Here is a 21,113-nt window from a genome sequence, read left to right as displayed (position 1 = left end):
CATCATTAAGTGAGTTTTCACCTCGGTCACAACAATGGTCTTTGTCCACCACGATGGCACCAGTCAGCTGCGTGCTGTCGACATCTGGCAGGGGAGCATCAGAACTGAGGCAGTAGAATAAGGCACATATGGGATCGAACTCAGGGTCAGGCTCAAGGTCACGACGGGTCCGTGCATGGAGCTCCATGCCCATCAGCGTTAGGTGCTGGATCTGATGGAGGAAGACAAAACACTGCTGAGGCATAACTGCATTTAAAACATTGTTTTAAGACAGTTTTTATTTCCTATGTTTAGTTGTCATAAATGTAGTAAATGTAAATGTTGTCTGCTTTGTTTTATGTGCATATAAGATGGTGGTTCATGTAGACCCAGCGGCTCAGTGCTCTCTGAAAGGCAGCTGTGTTTTTTGTTGCTTTTATTTGCACATATCTTATATTCATCTGTGTATTTTCATATATTTATTATTTAGTAAGTGTGTTTGCATGAGTGTACGTTTTGGAGATACAGCAAAACATGTTGTATGATGACAACAAAGGGATTCTATTCATTCTATTCTATTTATACCAAAGCTTGACAGAGACACAGAGAGAGCAGACAGGCCACAGCAGAATATATCCATTCAAAATCCATTCAGGTTTATGAGGACGTGTGTATTTGTTTATTTCACCTTTGGAACGCAAGGGCCGCAAAACAATCAGCGTTTTATCCTACTGATCATTGTTCTGACCAATGGTCCCTCTCTTCATTCACTCTCTAGCTTGCTCGACCGCCGCTGCAAAGTCTGATTGCTGTGTTAACGATCATGTGGCTACACGTTAGACCTTTCTAAGTACATATTGGACTGATAGAAGCCATCTTTCACCCTAAAAGCACAAAAACAGGCTGATTGGGAGAAACGTGTGGGGCAGCTTACCTCATGCAGAGCTTTGGCATCCTGCAGGTTTTGCATGCTGATTTTGAAACCGTAAGAGTTGGCTATGCTGGGCCCTTCAATCTCAGAGTTATCTTTCTTTGGCACATTCAAAGCAGCAAACTGGTTCTGTGGAAGACAAAGAGGACATGAGCAACACCCGTTATGGCTAAATTCAAACAAATGAAGTGGAAGTTGGGCCAGCTTCATAATCTACGCAGCCATTTCCCAAACCAGGGTGGACTGTTGTTTATGATGTGGTGAGAGGTCTGACCTTCATCTGTGTGGTCAGTAACACTCGTCTCAGTGGGTCCGCTTGGCTCCTCCTCCTCTGCTTTCTCTGAGAAATGGGATCTTCTGAACAACAAATAAGGAACAGGAAGACCAGAGACGAGTTAGAAACAATCACGATTAAATAACCAACAATTTACCAGAGCTGACAAACTCCTGGCACTTGCCAATTACAAACAACAGACACAGATTCCAGGCAGAATGAAGCCGTCCTTACCCTCAGATATGGGCGTGCTGCTCACTGGCTCCAGATCTTCCTTGCTTCTCCGCCTCCTCCTTAAAAAGGGGGTGCTGTGAAGGAGGCGAGGACTAGTCCTTCCCTCTTCCCCGTCACTGACATGGGAGTGCGAAGGACTAGGATTTTCCCCAAGTATTTCCATGGAGTAAGAGAGCCGTGGTGACGGTGGTCCTGGAGAGTTTTCACTTTGCCTGGTTTGGCTGAGCTGGTCTGGCCCAAAGGGGCTGGGCTGACAGGACTTCTGCCAGGGAGGCAGCTCTGGCGACTCTGGAGAGGTGGTTTTATCATCATCATCATCATCATCATCATGGTCGTCGTCTCTGCTTTCCTGCTCAATATGCACAGGGCTGTCATCTGAAACTGGACTCACCTCTGTGGATTTACAATGAGCACCTGTATTCTTCATGGGGGAGATGACTAACGACTGGTTGCATTTCTCTCTCCTTTGGGTCCTAGAGAGTCTCTCGCACAACTTCCCCTTCACCACCGCACAGCTAGAAGCAGCTGGCTGCTCGGTCCTTTCTGGGTTCCCCTCTACATCCAGCCCAACCCTCCCCTTCTTCAGCAGCCCTCTTTGTAAACTCTCATACTGTTTCCTGGCTTCCAGCCACAGCTGCACACGCTCTCTGCTTGGTGGGTTTTTGCAGGGCAGGAGGATGACCTTCTTGTCACTGGCTGAGGACGGGTCAGGCCCGGCAGGCTCTTTGCTTGCCTCCGAGGCCTGAGCTCCCTGGATTTGGGAAGATGAGGTAATAGTGATGGCGGGGTGTGTCATGGCTGAGAAGGCCGTTTTCCAGAAATGAAGGCCCTCCAAAGACAGATCTCCACTAAACTCTGCTAGCTCCTTAGCCAGCCTGGTACCCACCGTTAACTTCCGGCCGCCGACTTCCCTAGAGACAACAAAAGAAGTGTAATTAAATCAATTAATCAGATTTCCCTCTATCATTGCAATTGACTACAACTTCAGAAGTTGAGAACTATGTAGATAGTAATATGCTAAAATGTACTGCTCTTTAGTGGACAAACTATGTAAAAGCAACACTGCTTCTAAACACATCTTCAGCATTTCCATACTGCAATTTCTACTTAAGTTCTATTTGCATTCAGTGTATCAAGCTTTTGCTTGCACGTTTGAAAAATGGAGTGTTTTTCCACGGTTCCAGAACATTACTTCTGAACATAGGAGCATTTTCAGTTGTTTTATGTATATTTAGTCTCCTTGCAGTTTCATGCCTTAAAAATGATGGTGCATATTGCCTTACATTGGTTTCCCTGGCGCATCAGAGGGGTCGCTGCAGAATGGCTCCTGGAAGGTGGCCTCCGACATCTCCAGGTCCAGCAGAGTGCTGAGGATCTCCTCCCGGCTTGGAGGGCACATGAGGGGCTTGAGAATATGGGCTCCACCTCCTGCTCCCCGCAGTAGCTGGCTTGCCTTCACCTGGGATAGTGAGCTGATGGAGCGTGGAGAGCTACTGGGTGTGGTGGATGTTAGTCCATCAATGCCCTCCAGAAGCTCCCCCGTAGGGGAGCCCTCGTGGTCCACGAACGACGCAGAGCTTAAAGGCAAAGGAAGGACGGGGTCGAAGACTGAAAAGAGCAGCTCTTTTCTCTCACAGTGAAAGTCTTGAAAGGGGCTGTGTGTATGGGCTTTACCTAAAGAGAAGTCCCACTCTCTACTCTTGATTTTCTCTGGGTCGAGGAATGTGAGTTGATTTGATAGAGACTCTCTTTCGGGTCTATCAAAGAGGTCAGGACTGATGGGCCTCGCTCTGTGCCAGTCGGGGCCCCTTTGAAACTCCTCCCCAGAATCAAACAACCTATCAAGTTTCTTCTCAAAACCAAACGCCTGGGCAGATACGGCTTCCTGACTTACATCACTCAAGAACTTAACTGGTAAGTTTTTATCAGTCAGGACAAACTGACTGCCGCTGTATGGGCTGGAGAACTCCGTCTGATCAATGGCATTTATATCAAAGGTATAGTTGTGTGGAAGCTCTGGTGACAAGCTGTCCTCAATGAAGTTGCAGCTGTCCAGGCCTGGGTCTGACAGAAAGATGGGGCAGTCATCGGACATGTTGCCCTCCTGCTTCACTGATAGGTTTGGCTGAGTGCTGCTTGCCTTGACTTTACGAATTCTGGGCTTTTTTTCCTTGGGGATGGTCGATTTCGGAGCCCTGGGTTTCCGTGGAGTGGTGGACGGAGCTCTTCTGGATTTAGCTGGTTTAGTTGTGGGATCCAGTAGTTCTGTGACCTGAGCTATGGCAGTTGAGTGGCTGTCTGTACCAACCACTTGTAGAGGAAGAGCCCGTCTCTGCTGCCTCTTCTGGAGAAGCTGCTTGAGGACAGCCAAGCCAGAAGGGGTCTCGGAGAGAGTGGGGATCTGCCCGTTCTTAGGGCCTGAGTGTGGGGAGGCTAGGGAGACTTTAGAATCCCATTCCAGTATGGGTCTACCAGCCAGAGGAGGTGGAGGGGCCATGCACTCTTCTTGTGAAGCCTCTGCCTTTACCACAGTGGTCTGGCAACCTTGCTGCTTCATCTGAGCCGGTGCTGAAAAGCTTTGGTTGATTTCCATGATGGAAGTCTCACAGTCCTCAACCTTTGGTTCAATAGACTGGGCTAATACGTTTGCTGGCTGTGAACTGCCCTGGCTGCCATCTGTGGTCACTGGCGGCTGAGATGGAAGGACGTCTTGAGAGGAACCCTCGGAAGTTGGTAGCTCATCCTCTGGGAAAAGGATCTGGGATTTGTCTTTACTTGATTCATGGCTTTTAGTTTCCTCAGTCTTCTTTTTGCGAGACTTTCTTGGTCTTGTGGTGGTTGAAGAACTGTTGACGGTGGCTTCTGCTGTATCTTTAGCTTTCTTTCTCTGCTTTGGAGCAGCACCTCTCTGTCTTGATTTCTCTTTTTCGGGTTCTTCTTCCTCCAGAGGCTTAGTAACAGACTTGCTTCCTTTCCTTTTCGTGTCTGTGGATTTCTTAGGTTTGGCAGTTTGACACTTCTTTTGTGCTCCTTTGGTTAAAGAGACTATGTGTGGCTTGTGTAAGGTAGAACTAAGACATGGATCACTGAGTGGGTTTATCAGCTGTTCTGAACTCATGGTGTCCATAAGAGGGTCACTTGGGGACCAACAACGAGGGGGCGTTGAGTTTGTAGGGCTTGAGGATCTATCAGAAAGGTAGCCCAACTCTACCATGACATCAGTATACTCAATGTCATGGTCATCTGCTAGCTCACAGTAACATGGCCGAGGGAGTGCTAGAGAGGGAAGAATTGGCCCTCTCCGACAGCCTTTAGTCCTTTTGACCCTTACTTCCTGTCTGACTCGAGGTTTGGAGGAGGTGCAGACTGTTTTTTTATTCGTGGAGCAAACCTTTGCCTTTCTTTTGGGTTGCTTCTTGGCCTTTGGCTCAGTGCTGGGAAACTTGACAGCAGTGGATTCTGGCACCTTGGGCCAGAAATCCTTAGGAGGGGCTAGTTTATTGTACTGCTCTAACTTGTCTGGCGTCAGCATCACCATCTGCTCCTCAGCATTCACTTTGGACATCTTCACCAGCATATTTTTCTGTCCTTTAAACCTGTTGATAATAATGTACTTGATGATAATAGGAGGTTCCTTCTTGCGCCGTTTCTGGTATTTTACTTCCTGCCCACTGGAGACATTAGTGTCCTTGACCCGTTCTTTGACGTAGGCTGGATTTTTAGAACGAGTGGCACCTGAGTACTCTCCATCCTCGCCGTCGTAGATCATCTTCCGTTTGGCCCTCAAGGTGTATTTACTACCTGGCAGTGCTGAAGCTTTAGTACAGGTGATCTCAGATGGTAAATCGTGTAACCTATCCTCTGCAGAGTCTGTAGCTTCTTCAGAAAAAATAGGAACAGTGGTGGAAAGGGGCTCAGAAAGTGGCTCTGTCTGCTCACTTACAGACCTTTCCTCACATTCTGGCTCCTCCTTTGTGATTGGCTCTTCCTCAGTGATTGGCTCATCTTTAATTGGCTCAGCCTCTTTCATTGGCTGATCCTCCAAAATGGGCATCTCTGGGTCTGCAGTCACTGGACCAGCTGGTGAGGTTGAGGTGAGGCCAGTGCTAACCAGGCACTCAGCAGCAGAGCTTTCAACTATGTTTAATTTGCTCCTGTGTCCTGCCATGCCCAACCCTTTTTTATACACCTTTAGCCTAGATCTGCGGGGCTGGGCCTGTTCAAGCTTGTTGCAGGGTTCAGCCAGCTTTTTGCTCCCAGCTTTCTTCCTATTGAGGCAGTTGGAGAGGATAACACTGGGGAAGAACTTGTAGTGTGCTTCCTGTTGAGCCACAATAGTCCTCTCCATCTTATTTTCCTGATAGTCCTCATACCTGATTTTGAGCTCGCCGACATCTCCCTCCTCACTGTCCTGGCCAGTTTCTTCCTCCTGAGGATCAAGGAATCCATCCTCCACCATGGGTGACGGGGCTGAGGAGATGTTCCTCAGGATGGGGCTTTTACTGTCCTTCTGGCTCAGTTCCAGCTCCGTCTTAGCCGAGCAGTTTCTCAGCTCTGAGTAACAGAGAGAGAAAGTCCTGTGGTTCTGAAGAATGGACAGACAGTTTGTTTCTACATTCTTTATGCTGCCGTACTTCTTCCCGTTTTTGGTGACTTTTCCGTTACCAAATGGGAAACTTTCTAGGTCTGTCTTATCCAAAGCTATGGAGGTTTTCTTGTCATACGTATACAGGGGTAGTATATCCTGCTTGTCCACGCAGATAGCGGACACCTCGGGCTGATTGGGTAACTTGCAGGTGATGGGATGTTTGACTGGCGGGATGTAGGGGATTTCTTTATTAAACTTGAACCCTGTTGAACATTCACTACTGCTGTCCTGGCTGCTTTTTGATTGAAAGTGCTTGTCATGTGGTTGCTCCGCGTCCAGCACATGAACCGGTCTGTGCTCGGGGTGCTTGCACTCAAGAAGGATCTTAGTTGAGGAAGGTGGCTCCAGGTGAGCAGTCTCCCCGGAGTAGGGATTCCTTTTCACAAGCCTCTTTTCTGTGACTATGACAGAAGACTGGGTCCTGGAGCCGCTGTCCGTTAAGGATGAATCTATGGATACAACAGAAGAGGCACATGAATAAGAGTTGGCAAGGAATTTATTCAGACATTCAGAAAACATTTGAAAGCTAAAACTGAGTAAAAACTTAAGAAAAATGCACTTACTTTGAGCTTTTGGTTTAAGAGTAATTCTCCAAACCCATTAGCACTAAAAGTAACTCCTATATATGAGAGGAATTAAAGGCCTGGAGGACTCCTAAATCACAAAAAGCCCTACACAGTCTGTAATGTGCTGCAGGTAATGCTTCTCCTGTCAGTGAAATTAACTTTTAAAAATAGTGCCAATTAAATAAGGATTCACGAACTAACAAATCAAACCAATCCATTACCGCCGGAGACGATGGATCATACACTTCTATGTAACGTTGATATTGGAAAAATACAGTTTGCATCGTTGATGATGTCATCCTCAGCCCTCTTAGATTACAAATCAAACCAAAAATGTCTTCAGACCCCAATTTGTTTAACAGCTCATAAAGTGCACATTAAATCATCTTCAACTGCAATTAATACTTAAATAAAGATGATATAATGGCCATCACTAGATTATCCAGAAAAATATGTGTGAACAAATTTATATGTTACATTTTTTTTATTGAATTTTATTGTGATGTATACCACTCCTGTGAAATAAAATTAAATATACCATGAGAGAACATTTTGGCCTTATTGACCACCTCTACAATGCTGCTTACTGAGTTCTGTATAAGAATCTTTGTGTCTGCTTTGTGCTATATATACACACATACTATGGCAGCAGTGGTGCATAATTTTAACCCCGTTTCAGTGGCCACGTGGTTCCAGCAAAAGAGCTTCAAAAATAGCTGATGCAGGGCAAGCCCAGGGACTGAATGGCACACTGGTTCCATGTGCCACGCTACGTTTTAATGTGTTCAAACATTCATAGATTTTAGTGCTGAGAAAATGTGGGAGAAGATTTAGAGGCAGACAGTGCTTTAAGATGGGCACTTGATCCACAGATTGGAGATGGTTTGGTTTTAAAAGGGTGGTGCACTGATAGAATACACCGATGTAAATGCTTTGCATGTAGACAGCTGCGTCAGAAAAACTCTTATCACCCTTAAACAAAACATGCCGGTAAGTGTGAGGTGTTTTAAAGAGTTAGCTGGTAATCATTCCAGGGAATAAATCACACTTCTTTCATGATGAAATTACATCAAACAGCCAAAACCCGGAGTCAAACATGATCGTTATTGTGCAAGTGATATCTGATATCCTTCATGGAACATCAGCAGGAGACGCAAGAACAGTGTCAAAGCAAACGGACATTTCAGTGCCGTCTCCGTATGAGGTGACTCACCGCTGCTCTCGTCTGCAGCCCCGTCGAGCTGGGAGATGGACAGGTTGGCGAACAAAGAGTTATTCCCACTCCACTCCATGTCTTCATCAGAGGACTCCTGCTGCTCATCGCTGAAGCAGTCCTCCGGCTCCTTCACGCCGGGCCTGTACAAACACAGATGAGAGGAACTCTGGTTAAACAGTGTCTGCCGGCATGTTCTCCGTTATCTCCATGTTGTATTTACTCGCATTACTCTCTTTCTTAAGCTGGGTACAGACTTTCAACCCGATCTATTTACAGCAACCATCTAGCGACACAATATGTATTTGTAAACAGCAATAACATATTTTCTGGGACGTATTTTGTTTATCGTTATTAACTTTATCATTGATTTATCATTGACTGTTTTAAATGGGAGAAATGAGCCAGAGAGCAGAATTCAGTCCAATTAATGGTTTCTAAGTGTAAACGTTTTGCTTTAAATTACGTCTTTCTATAAAAATGAAGATCTATTTTTTTGGCATTGTGGTGTGCTTCATCCTCAGAATAAGACAAACTTGCCTCAGTGAGGTTGAGCTCTCAGCAGGTTCGTTGTCCCACCGCTGTGACATCATCACGCTGAGCTCGGCCTCGACCATGTCCAGCTCTGGCCCCGCCTCCTCCTCATCGCTGTTGCAATGGTAGCTCCTTGCACCAGGCAGTGACTGGGACTGGGAAGTCTGCCTAACGGGCGTCCTGCAGAAACCATCGTTCTCCAGGCCAGCCAGCAAATCGATCATGGCCTGGTCTTGGCTGCCGTCTGCATCGACAACAAAAGCAAAGCATTTAAAATACATGACATCAATCAAAATTAAATTCTGAATTTCTGTTTTTTTTTTTTTTTACTCATTCCTGCAATCAGGTCGGAGACAGTAAAAGAAATACGACGGATCACGGGATCACGCTTTAAATCGATCTGCAAACGCAAAGCACAAGCTATTGTACCTAACAGGGGTGAGTGGTGGGACGTCTGGGAGAGAGGGAGGAAGGTCTGACTGTTCTCCAGGAGACTCAAGATGGCCTCCTCATCGACGACAGCCTCCTCTGGGATGTCACCACTGCTCCTCACGGCGTCTGGGACGGGGACGAGGGAGAAGACACAGAGAGTTCACCACCCACACAGCAGTAACACTAACGGTCCAGCATGCAGAGTCAATGCATACCTACGGCAGGGAGAGATTTAATTTCATTTAAATTATATTTAAAATGGATTTATCATTTTTATTGAACGGCAGGGGGAGGACTTTACTGTCCTGTCCTATGTACTGAGTCAAGTTGTGTGTATTGTTTGTAATATAATTGAAAAATAAAAAAATAGTTTTTAAAAAGATCTTTGATTAAAAAAAACAAAATTCAGCAACATCACGTTTTTTAGTCAGAAAGTGAGGATCAACTGATGAAAATAAAAAACATGCTTTCAAAGTTATTATTAGAACTGTAAAGGTATTATTAAGTACTCATATTGGTACTTGGTATCGGCGAGTACTGAAATGTAAGTACTTGTAGGCTGGTTTCCCTCACCTGGCTGCGACAGCCTGTGCACCTCCACAGCGTTGGCGGGGGTACACAGCAGCCCCTCGGGGGACAGGGGGTCAGAGTGGAGGGTCATGTCACCAAGGAGATCATCTTGGTCCTCCCCGTCACTCACGGACGAGCCTTGTGTCCTGAGCAGAGAAAGACACAACGAGACCGTTTATACATGATAATAATTACACATTGCGAAACACCAGAAACGGCAATGGTCCTCCGTAAAGGTGTTTTTGTAAACTTACCACAAGCCTATTAAATGCATACAACACGTGAGCGTCAGCGCTGCCATTACCTGAATCACAGAGTGGAGGACCTTCATGTATCCGGCCCCATGTAGTCATGTTGTATTAGCATCTCTTTACTGTGGGACTTAATCAGGGGAAGTGCTCTGTTTACTGTGTGTGTCTGGGTCTGGTAAGGGTGTGCGTGTGCAGCTAAGTGGTGTCTGTATGTGTGTATGAGAGGGGAATATGAATGGAAAATGGGCAGGCAGCCAACTCAGGCTTTGTATCCCTCCAGATCGCTCTCAGCTACAAGCTGCCTATCACGCTCCCTTACCCATGCTGCCCTGCTGCATCGCCTAGCAACCCGCCACTTAGTGACTCTGAAATATTGAAATGTAGACCAGGCAGGCGGCCGACGCTCACAAGTGGAACACAATTCACAGGAACGGTCATAAAAGCACCAAAAAAAAGAGGTACTACTCCTAAATTGATTTAAACCCTGCGTCGAAAAAAACTCATGTCAGATTTATCAGCAGATGCTTCAAGATTAAAGAAACTGCAGGTTTAAAATCCCACAGTGAGCAGGATAACCTGAATATGAAATGCCCAAATATATATTCATTACTCTCTTTCGACCCCTCAAACCAGAGCTAATGATTGTTAGAACAGTGGAAAGTCCAACAAAGACGGGTTTTAATGAGTGTTATTTTGTTACGAGTTATTTTGTATATGATGTGTTTGAATTCATTTTTATGACCAGAGAGGTAAAATTGTTGTTTCTGTCAATAAAGTCTAGTGGCTTTGAGGAGAATATATACATGATGTTTCTTTTAACTCTGTGATTTAAGGGTTTATATATATTTATAACCAAACCATAGCTTGTGATTTATTTTGTTTCAGGATCCATCTGGATTCTGGTGTGAAGCCGTTAACAAAGTTATCTTCATAATTCAAGACCAACTTTACAGCCAAGTGTTAAAGTCATCTTAGTAGCTAACTGCATTGGTAGCAACCTGTCAATAACAAGGTAGCTCCACCCTAACTCCTCCCCTGCTTTATGGTCTATGTGGCTCTAAATGGACCATCATTTACTAAATGAACATCATGCTGGTTTGAAGAAGACTTGAAACTAGAGATCGAGACCATAAACTCATGTTTACAATGTTTACTGAGGTAATAAAATAAGTGAGAAGTAAGGTCACTTTCTCACTGACTTCTATACAATCAAACTTCTTTTTGCAATCAGAGGAGTCGCCCCCTGATGGCCATCACAGAGAATGCAAGTTTAAGGCACTTCAGTGTTGGCTTGAGCTTTCGTTACCGGAAGAAAAAGGGCTTTCAAACGCACTGAGAAGAAGACCAGCGGCGGCTGTGTGGACCGACAAGTGAAGCTGCATAACAGAGTCTGAGCTCAGCAGCAGCTCAGAGGGATGAAGTAAACCCGGCTGTAGAATCCGTCTGGATGGAGACACAGCTGTGTGGGCTGCATTCAGAAATGAGAGAATGGGATAAAGGCTCTCTCACTAAATTATATAAACCTGGTGAATGATGAATGTCTATCAGAGGTGATGAACAATGAAAAGGTGAATTTTTCTGAGTTTTTATCAGCTGACCTTGCTGCTATTCCAGCGTCTGAGGTGAGGATGACAGTCAGAGAGATTTTACTGCAGTCTCATTGTCATTCAGAGAGTCTGTTCTGCCGGGCCGTACGAGGGAAGGCCTCTAGAGAGTCAGCATGCACGTGCCACTGTCTGGCTGTCTCTTAATTAGTCTGCTAGCTAACGACTTTAGAGGCGGCGAGGGAGCAAGCCTGGCAGGCGTCGGGAGGTTACCGCAGCGATTAACACATTTTGCAAGCAAGCCACGCCCCCCTCTCGCTGCCTCCAATGGCACTGCTTTATGTGACAGTTTGAATGATGGACCTGAAGAGGGAGAAATGCAAGGAGGGTGAAAAAAAGAGAAAATAATGATACACTTCTACAGCATATCATTGCACTGTGCTAACAGAAACCCGCTCCCCATTTATGAATATTTTCATTCTGAGGAGCTAAAGCTGGTATAATGTTGCATCTTGGGATGGAAGCACACTTTTGTTTTACCATTTACGGCATGTAAACGTAACCCGATATTACACAGGCAGCGTCCAATATCACTCACTCACTAAGGAGTTCGCCATGTTGTAGTTTGGCATTTTTGGTCGTCACCATATTGGAACTTTTCCAAGCAGTGAAGGAAGTGACCATATTTGGACTGTGGAGGAGCGACGGATGGATCTGATGAATGGATCTGGATCCATCTGGATTTTGTTGTGAATCTGTTAATGAAGCTAGCTTCATAATTCAAGGTGAACTTTACAGCTTTAAAAAGGTAGCCCCGCCCTAAAGCATCCCCTGCTTTCTGGTCTCTTTGACACTAAATGGACCATAATTTATGAAATGAAGATCATGCTGTGTTGAAGAAGACTTGAAACTAGAGATTGTGAGCATAAACTCATGTTTACAATGAGATAATAAATTAAGTAAGAAGGGGATTTTCCCATAGACTTCCTTTTACAAACAGAGGAGTCGCCCCCTGATGGCCAGAAGAGAGAATGCATGTTTAAAGCACTTCAGTGTTGGCCTTACTTTCAGAACCGGAGGTTGCCGCCTGGAAACAAACGATCTGTAAAGTCATGTTAACATAGTTACGCCGAGTCAACAAGAAGTACTATGGTTAAGTGTTGGGGTGATCTTTTTTTGCTACATTATCAATAGCCAATCTTAAATCAAATAGGGCCAAATATACATGGATATATAACACATAATAGAGAATAAGCAAAGAAAGAAATTGTGCTTAAGATTTTCTTGTGACAGAGGGTAGGACTTCAAACATGCAACTTAGATAAAAATGAAAAAAGGATGACAGTGAAAAGAAATGAGAAATTCCCAGCAAAGCCTGCAGTGATAAAAGAGACCTTGTGAGCAAAGACAGCGATGCATATTAAAGCGAGGGAAAGCCAGCAGAGAGGGGGGGGGGGGGGGGGGGGGGCTGTGTGAGTATTAACACACAGAGAGGGATGGTCGGGAGAGTCGACAGCGGCCAGCACAATGCTCTCTCACCACACAGCTTTCACCCTCCCCTCTGATATCAGAGGTTAGTGAATAGAAACCATCTGGATGAGATGCAGAGGAACGCACGGCTGCAGAGCCAACTGTACTTTTATTTATAACAGGAAATCATTTCAGCGTGGGAGAGGGACGGAGGGAGGGATGGATGTGTAACCTCGTCATTTCACTCTCTCCTTCCCCCTTTTCTTTGCACTGCATTCGCTTCGTCTCCACCCCCTCACTACATCTGTTCTGACTTCACTTTCTACATCTTTCCCTGCCCTCTCAGAGATGGTGATGTGAAGCTGAGGGAAACTGAGGACATTCTGTTCAACACAGAAGAATCAAAGATGAGAGAAACTTGTGATGAATACGCTCTGACACTGTGGTTTGGTAATATGACTGGAAGCATCTTGTGCTTATTTCGAAAAACATTGCCCGTCCCTTCTATGAGTCCCAGCTTCTTTCTCTGGCTTTCCTCTGCGAAAAACTGTCACACTCACACGTCAAACTCGTTCTCCTTCAGGATCTCCTTGAATCTCGTCATGAAGAATTTCTCGCTCTCCGTTGAAGTGACGGACCCACGATCTGGAAAACAGATCAGACAAACCGTTTACATTCCTGGAAACTGTTAAATACAACTAAAACACTGCGGTCGGTAATTACCGTTGAGTATGAGGTTGCTTTCAGAGTTCTATCACTTAATCACACCAATAGAATGTAATTAAACACACGGTGAATGAAAAGTTTTATCGTATGTTCTGTAGAAACTGTAATCTTTGTGAGACCTGGACATTTGCATTTCCTCTCTCTGAACCCGGTGTACCTGGATCTAGGCCTGAGATGTGAAGCAAACACGTTTCATCACAAAGCGGCAGATGGGCCTGTGATTATTTATCATGCTGCCATGACGGCTCTCCGGACCTGTGTGTGTGTGTGTGTGTGTGTGTGTGTGTGTGTGTGTGTGTGTGTGTGTGTGTGTGTGTGTGTGTGTGTGTGTGTGTGTGTGTGTGTGTGTGCGCGTGTGTGTGTGTGTGTGTGTGTGTGTGTGTGTGTGTCAGGGGCAAGATTAAAGCTCTTGTTTGTGGTTAGAGGACAAAGTTGTCACCAATCACATGGACAGCTCTGATAATGATGATCCTCTGACTTGTGTATGTAATAGAAAAGTCCTCCCTATTGGACCGCAGCCCAGCTCACATTAGCTTGTATACATAAATTAAGCGTGTTTCAGGATCTCCACTCTCATCTGCTTTCCAACCTATTTCATAATCATAATTTCGTACAACTTATTTTCATTTCTAGTTATGATAGTATTACACTAATACAGCACTAATGAGATCTTAGGGAAATCACCACTATTGCTGCTTTGTACATGTTGATGTCCCAGATACGCCGGGGATCCAAACACCGTCCTGTCCGGGTTCATCACATTTAAAACAGTACCACTGTGTTGGGACTAGTTTAATATCAGAGACTGGAACCGTTTGAGTTTACACTGTGGATCTGCTCACCTTGTGACTCGGGGGTTTCCACCTGGGACGCCTGGTTCTTCTCTCTCCTCCTCTGCTTCTCGTCCTCCCAGATGGCCTGCAGGCCCGGGTTCCTGCCGATCTGATCTGGACACACAGAGAAGAGTCGCAGCACAATGAGTCAGCCTGCGACGCCACCATATAGCATCACTGTCGATACGAGGAGCTTTTCAACACACAACAAAGAAGGTTTTTATGTCAAGCAGTCCTGATGAATCAAAGCGACGCCAGACTGAACTGCAAAATTCAACCCACACATACATACTGTAGCTACGAATTTAACAGCATGGGTTTAATACGTTGCTATGTAGCAGAAGGAAAAGTATGAGTCAGAACACAAGCACTGACCACCCCGGGAGTGACCTCCTCCCTTCCTGTCTTCACAGACAGATGCTTGTTGTGGTTTACAATTCCACATCCAGCCTGATGTAAATCATAAGGACTCTCCTCCATGCAAGTTAATGCACAAACTAAACAAGCAGCAGAACTGGCCGGCAAACCAGAGGACCTCATGCTGATCTGTTGTTTTAAAGCTTCACCAACAAACTCAGCACGCTTATGGCTGGAGAAATGCTTAACATTAATACAAAGTTTAGTTTAGCAGCACAGCTGGTGTGTGGTGGTTGGCAACAAAAAAAAAGGTGTGTCTTGACTTTGTTCATGAATCTACTTACATATAGATAAAGATGCATTTACAAATTCAACATGATCTCATCCATGTTTTTTTTTTCACCATTCCAAGTACATTTCATCTCATTTCCTCACAGTCTCAGGCTACATTCACATTAATACGTTTTCCTTTTTAAAATACATAACCTTTGCCACATTTACACTGAGAATTAAGGAAAACGCTGCTCACCCCTTTTAGTTCAAAAACTGTGTCTTTAGTTCGAAAATTGTGTCTTAATCTTTATGGAGCAGAAGCCTTTGGTGTCGATGATGCAGACAACCAGAAGTTGCAGGTTTTGTCGGATAATCCCACCCTGCCTAATGGGTTTGGTTCAGTTCAGTGAAACATCCCCACACCCTGGGTTCCCTCGCCTCTTCCTCTCTCTGCTCCCCAGTGAAAGGGGGGTGTGAAGTCAGCTCAACAGTGTTGTATATTTAGGGCTGCTAATGGATTTGATGTGTGGAGATGGCCAGAAGGAAGTGCTCCGAGCAGCGGCTTTCTCTCAGTCATCTCAGCAAAACGTGCTGCACCTTAAGCACTGATGATTAAACGGACAAACTTTTGCCTCTCTGTCCACTGTGTTATTCCTACAACTGTGTCAGAGTGCCCCACAATACTGGCAAAGACTGCTGGAGGGGTGCAGGAGGCGGGATGTCACCCTGAGGGTTCTTACTTTCGATTTCCAGGCGGTTGAGGACGTCTACAGCCACGGCGTCGACCTCCAGCTCACAGGTGCTCTGCTTCTCCACCTCATCCAGGATTAGGGAGCTGCAGGCAGACGGAAAGAAATGCTATAAAAATGCTTCAAGAGGGCCCACAGTAAATCATGCGGTACTGCTGGTTAAAAATGTATGTTTGACATATGAAAATTAAACAAAGTTTGACTTTTGTGACATCTTAAAAGCCAGAAATGCCAGACCACCATACCACTGGACTGCTGCACTCACAGCTATGACATCACTGATAATTTAATATTTCCTCCCTCTCTCTCTGTCAGTCACACATACAGCTCTAGTCTCTTAATTTACCTCCCAAAATTGATGCATTCAACTTAAAATGCATGACATTTAGTTGACAATTCCTGTATTTTCTTTATGTCACAATTTATATTGCAGAAGAACGTCAGTTTGTTCCAATATCATGCACACAGAAGGGACAGCTAGCAGACTGTGAGAAGATATTTGGAGAAATGGAAAATACCTGTATTGGATTAAAATGTCAGACTCCGCCTTCAAATACGCACATGTCTTATAATAATTAAATAAAATGAACAGGTAATAATAGATTATGACACAATTTTTACAACCCTATCCTTCAAAATGATGAACAAAGAGAAAGGCTAACACAACCACTCAGTTCAGAAGTATGTAAGATTAACCATGGACAGACAGACAGATAACAAGCTTAAAGCTGGCAGAAATGATTATGGGTCTTGGCATTTCAGTAAGACCTCATCCACTTGACAAAGAGAGAGACGGGGCAACACATGAGAAGAGAACGGCATCTTGCAGAACGAGGGGTTTTCAGCTTTTCCTGTCAGGACATTTACTCACAGTAAGAGCTAATGGAGCAGAGGCTGGGTAGATGGGACTCACCAGGGAATGGCGTTCTCCTCCCAGCGGACAAATGTGCCCCCCAGGGTGCTGTCGTTGAGTTTCGAGGTGCACAGGCTCTTCCAGGGGCTGATGCTGGGACGACTGCTGGGAGTCGGCCTGCCTGGAGTCGCTCCTGCGTCTTCTAGAAAACACACACAGGCGTACAGTAGAGCACACGATCAATCCGCTGTTTATAAGGCCTGATATTAATCAGCTACCAGCATTGTTTGCTGGTTCAAACTGCCATTGAGAAACAAGTACAGTTTAATACGACGTGGGTCTCGGTAGTTAGAGATCTGTGAACGTGTTGGCTTCCCATCATTCTTGAATCTTGAATCAGTCAATCAGACAGCGGGTGAAGCCAACGGATTAGCCAGATTACATAAACCAGTTTAATCTGGGGTAGTCCACCTGACATGTTGGTAATAAACTAGAGATGCACCTTTTTGTGTTTGTAAAGCGTAATGACGTATATTGTCGGCGGGTCAAATGCAGGGAGGTACAGTTCTGCAGTGGCGTAGTATCGATCAGCTACCAATCGAAACCAGGTGGATTCCTGGTTAACAGCAGATCAGTCTTATATTTCCTTTTCGCTGGTCGCATTTAAGTGCCACATGATTCTTTTGAGTCTATTCATCACTATGTAACTGCAAGTGCACAATAAGCCTCGGAGAAACAACCTTAAAACATCTGGAACCACTAACTTCACCAGAAACTAATTATATTGTAATTTATTCCCACGCATGCTGCTCAGAGTAATCACGGTGACCGGTTCAAGTCTCTACCGAGCATAGTCCTGCAGGATTGAGTCCCGAAAACAAGAAATGAACAGGTCAGACTCAAAAAAAAAAAATTTTTTTTAAATGGAATGGAGTTAAATCAGGGAATTTGTTTGTAACGGGCAGCTTGTATGACAATTTCGTTAATGTTTTGTATTCAACCTAATTGTCTCAATGACTTTGAAATCAGGAGCATTGTTCTAGTGATGCACTCTGTGTAAAGTGTCCTGACTTGTTGAAGTATAGGCACGTACAATGAAAATATATTGTTTTCCATCATTGTGTCTATGGCGCTGTTTTGCAGCTGAGTGTTCGAGCTGTGCAGTGTACTTCAAAACACATTACGGCTTCCATTCATCTGAAAATGGGCCCATTTTACTAGTCCAGTCCCTTTTAGAGTCCCTCCCACTTCATCCCAGATTAAGAACTTCCTTTCAAGTTGGAGCTTGAGGGGAGAAGAAAATGTAAACAGGTGTAGCTATTATTGGGGTACTTTAGTTTCTTTGTTGCACGCTGCATTGATTTCATCAGTGTAGAGGTGGATCAAACATGGGAACTCTGCTTTAGTCCGAGGGGAGTCAAGCGTAAGGACTTAAAAAAATTAAAGAAAGAAGTTTATTAAAGTCAGAGAGAGGAGAGAGGCCTGATCAGCAATGATGAGCACGGCTACAGGTCTGAGATCAGGACTAAGCTGTGATCAAACAGAGCTGACAATCAGGGGCTTCCATCAGGAGGAAGTAGAGATGGGCTTGGGAGGGTCAGGTTCAGCAAAGATCTGAGGAGAAAACCTTGTCTGCTACTCCCACTGCGAGGCCCAGTGACTGTTGGGTTCGCTGCCTGAGGGGACAAACCTGTGTCGCCACTTTTCAACAGTCACTACTAAGTAGGGATGCCACGGTTCTCAATCTAATATTGAACCGTACGGTACGCCAATGCAATACGCACTGAGGTATTTTCGGTTTTGCAATAAAATTCCATGTCATTTCACGTTTCCAACCTTGTATTTCTCTGTGTCAGCGCTTTAGAGGAGCACTTGAACACAGCATTTGTTCATGTGCTGCGATGGGGAAACGCCTCCCTGCCAAGTAAATATCCAACGTCCTGGAAGCAGGGCGGCTATCAGGTAACACGTCAGTTAAAAACAGTTGTCTCTTGTTGATGTCTTCCAACAAGCCGATTCTACCGGTGAGGAAAACACAAGAAGTGCAGTGGGACGTTTATTGCTAAAGATTTGCAGCCCTTTCCCTTCATTTCCAACTTCTATAAAACAACAGAAAGGCATCGACGTGGAACTGGCTAAAGCACAGAGCGTATCACTGACCACGGATAGTTGGACCGCTCGGGCAACAGAGAGTTATCTCACTGTGATGGTCCTCTGTATGTCGGAGTGGGAGAAGAAGAGCACAGTACTCCAAACCCCTCCCCTGTATGAAAGTCATATACGCTACTGAAGTAGAGGTACTTTTGTTTAAAACGGTGAATTTGTTTATTACAAAACACTTGAATGTGTCTGAATGTAAAAAAAAAAAAAAAAAATCTTAGCTCATAAGCAAAATAAAGAAATAACTTTGGAATATATAAATAACTTTTTTTTTCTCATTGCATACAAAATGTGTACCGAAACAGAACCTAAACCGTAACCCAAGAACAGAGGTACGTATTGAACCGTGGGGTGACTGTATTGTTGCATCCCTACTACTTAGGCGTTATTACAGTATAACACTGTATTTAGAAATCCTGACATTTCTACTGTAGTGACCAGCAGACACCACCAGGTCGTATCTACAGTGTAACAGGAAGCTGAGCTCCCAAAGATGGCGACTCAGTGTTGCCTTAAAAAGCTTATAATTTATAGTCCATTTATAGTTCCAAATCGTTTTATTGGTGAAAAGTAAATCAGACGATGCATCGATTCTGAATTGAAATATTTTCAATACTTGTTTGTCACTATATTCCCTACGACGAGCTCCGTGATGCTAAGCCTGAGTGTGATGACGGGGCATTTGTGTGTGCGTGTCCAGCTGTGTAGCTGGGAACCCTGGGACTCAGCACCACAGAGACCGCCACCCTGTGTCCTGTCTAAACATAAACTTAGTGTATAAAGACAATAGATTGTACTTTTGTGTCTTTAGTGAGCCGCAATGAAAATAACAAAAATGGACCAGGGACGGAGGGAAGGAGCGAGAGAGAGAGAGAGAGAGAGAGAGAGAGAGAGAGAGAGCGAGAGCGAGAGAGAGACCAAAGTGTGAAAAAGACAGCGAAAGAAAAACAGACAAAATTTCAAAAAGGTCAGAGACGGCGAGCAAAGCAAGAGATGGAGAAAGAGCCGGGAGGGCAACAACAGAGATGAACACAGAGCTTTGAAAAGACAACAGAGGCATCCTGAGGCTGAGGTGAGATCAGGACTAATTGGATGCAACACCAGGCATGGAGGCCTTCCCTGCTGAGCCATCAGGAACGATGCAGCGAACAGGAAGAAACACCGTCCAGCAGGGACGAGGAAAAGCAGCATGTCCTGTGTGACAGCAGAAGCCGGCCACTTGCTCAACAGCACAGCGTCGGCACGGGACGATACACGAAAAATCTATCCAACCACACTGCGATCCACGATAGTATCCTCATAATGAAAATGCTTAAAACTGTAAAATGTAAGGAAAACATGCTGGAATCACGTAACCTTACATTTTGCGAGAGATCATAAGGGAGAAATAAAGAATCAAATCAATCAACTTCTTTCTGATAACTCCTGGAGGCCAGTCTGTTTTTGAGTAGTCTACTCTGATGGCAATGCTTGGCAGCATTCAACTCGTGAAGATATTCAAGATTATCCTGATGGTAATAATAATTTACCAGAATCTTGTTGCGAGTGTTTTGTTTTTTATTGCTATCTGCGATAAAATCCTGTATCGCCCCATCCATAGCAAAGGCATACACCTGCAGGTGGTTATTCTCTCTCAAAGAGAGAGAAAGTAGGGGGCGAGGGCAAATGATTTAATTCATGTTGTTGATGATTTAAGATTAGATCAACTTTTATTAGTCAGGCAATATTACAGCAGCAAAGAGGCTAGTACAAAAACAAGAGACAAAACAGAACATAAACACTCTAAAAGTCTTACTACTCAAAAAGAGTGCACAGTTATTCAAGATAATAAAGGAATAAAGGGATTGTTAAGGTGTACGGCTGTGGATGGGGGTAGCAGCAAAACGTGTTAGAGACACCTAAAGAATATATATCAGTTGAAGTCTTTGTTCCTTACCTTTGCTCTGGTTCCTGCGGAACTTGACAGCCCCCAAGTTCACCAGGTTCATGCCGTACAGATTGTAGTCTATGAAGAGCTGCAGCAGGTAGGGGATGTGGCCTTCGTGAGGCTGGTAACTCTTGTTCATCACTGCTCCGCTTTGTAACAGCTCACACACCCTAAAACATAATAGGTAATAATAAAATTACACAACTAGCCTGTATCCAACTGATCAACACTAGTGCATGTGGCTGTTTAATCCCAAATTTAAGGTGGTGTAGAATTAAAATGCGTTTTAAATTACAACATTTTTTCAGTATCCCTCATGTGGTCTCCCATTTTAATAATAACCAGGGGGCCAGGGTGAGTAGATATTATTGTTTTGAAGAAAAATATGTGTAATATATGGAGTGTATGGCAGAAATGGTCCCCGATGAAAATAAATTACCAAGAAGTTAAAAAGACCAGAAAGGGGTCGAGTGGGTCAGGGAAAAATGTCTGGCCTAAATCTTCCATTGCTCTTCACCTTGGTCCCTTGTTCTCTCATCCTCGTTTCAGGTCAAGCCTCTTCCCTCCCTCCCTCCCTCCCCCAGCTCTC

The 21,113-nt window shown here is 44.7% G+C and overlaps 1 protein-coding gene across 1 annotated transcript in view; it reads right to left on the bottom strand.

The window, feature by feature from the left end:
* rev3l (REV3 like, DNA directed polymerase zeta catalytic subunit) overlaps nt 1–21,113 on the bottom strand; it is a 56,170-nt gene that overhangs the window by 9,139 nt on the left and 25,918 nt on the right. Inside the window, exons 4-17 of the mRNA XM_084030648.1 lie at nt 20,534–20,694; nt 16,498–16,639; nt 15,576–15,670; nt 14,215–14,319; nt 13,207–13,291; nt 9,385–9,527; nt 8,809–8,937; nt 8,386–8,623; nt 7,846–7,988; nt 2,702–6,515; nt 1,419–2,329; nt 1,185–1,267; nt 914–1,039; nt 22–211 (exon numbers count right to left, since the gene is read on the bottom strand). Of these exons, the coding sequence (XP_083886774.1) occupies nt 22–211; nt 914–1,039; nt 1,185–1,267; nt 1,419–2,329; nt 2,702–6,515; nt 7,846–7,988; nt 8,386–8,623; nt 8,809–8,937; nt 9,385–9,527; nt 13,207–13,291; nt 14,215–14,319; nt 15,576–15,670; nt 16,498–16,639; nt 20,534–20,694 (6,365 nt within the window). The remainder of the gene's footprint in view (nt 1–21; nt 212–913; nt 1,040–1,184; nt 1,268–1,418; nt 2,330–2,701; nt 6,516–7,845; nt 7,989–8,385; nt 8,624–8,808; nt 8,938–9,384; nt 9,528–13,206; nt 13,292–14,214; nt 14,320–15,575; nt 15,671–16,497; nt 16,640–20,533; nt 20,695–21,113) is intronic.

Source organism: Eutrigla gurnardus, assembly GCF_963514095.1.
Source record: "Eutrigla gurnardus genome assembly, chromosome: 16".
Taxonomy (NCBI): Eukaryota; Metazoa; Chordata; class Actinopteri; order Perciformes; family Triglidae; genus Eutrigla; species Eutrigla gurnardus.
The sequence above is the reverse complement of the archived record's forward strand: the minus strand, read 5'-3'. Positions and strand labels throughout refer to the sequence as shown.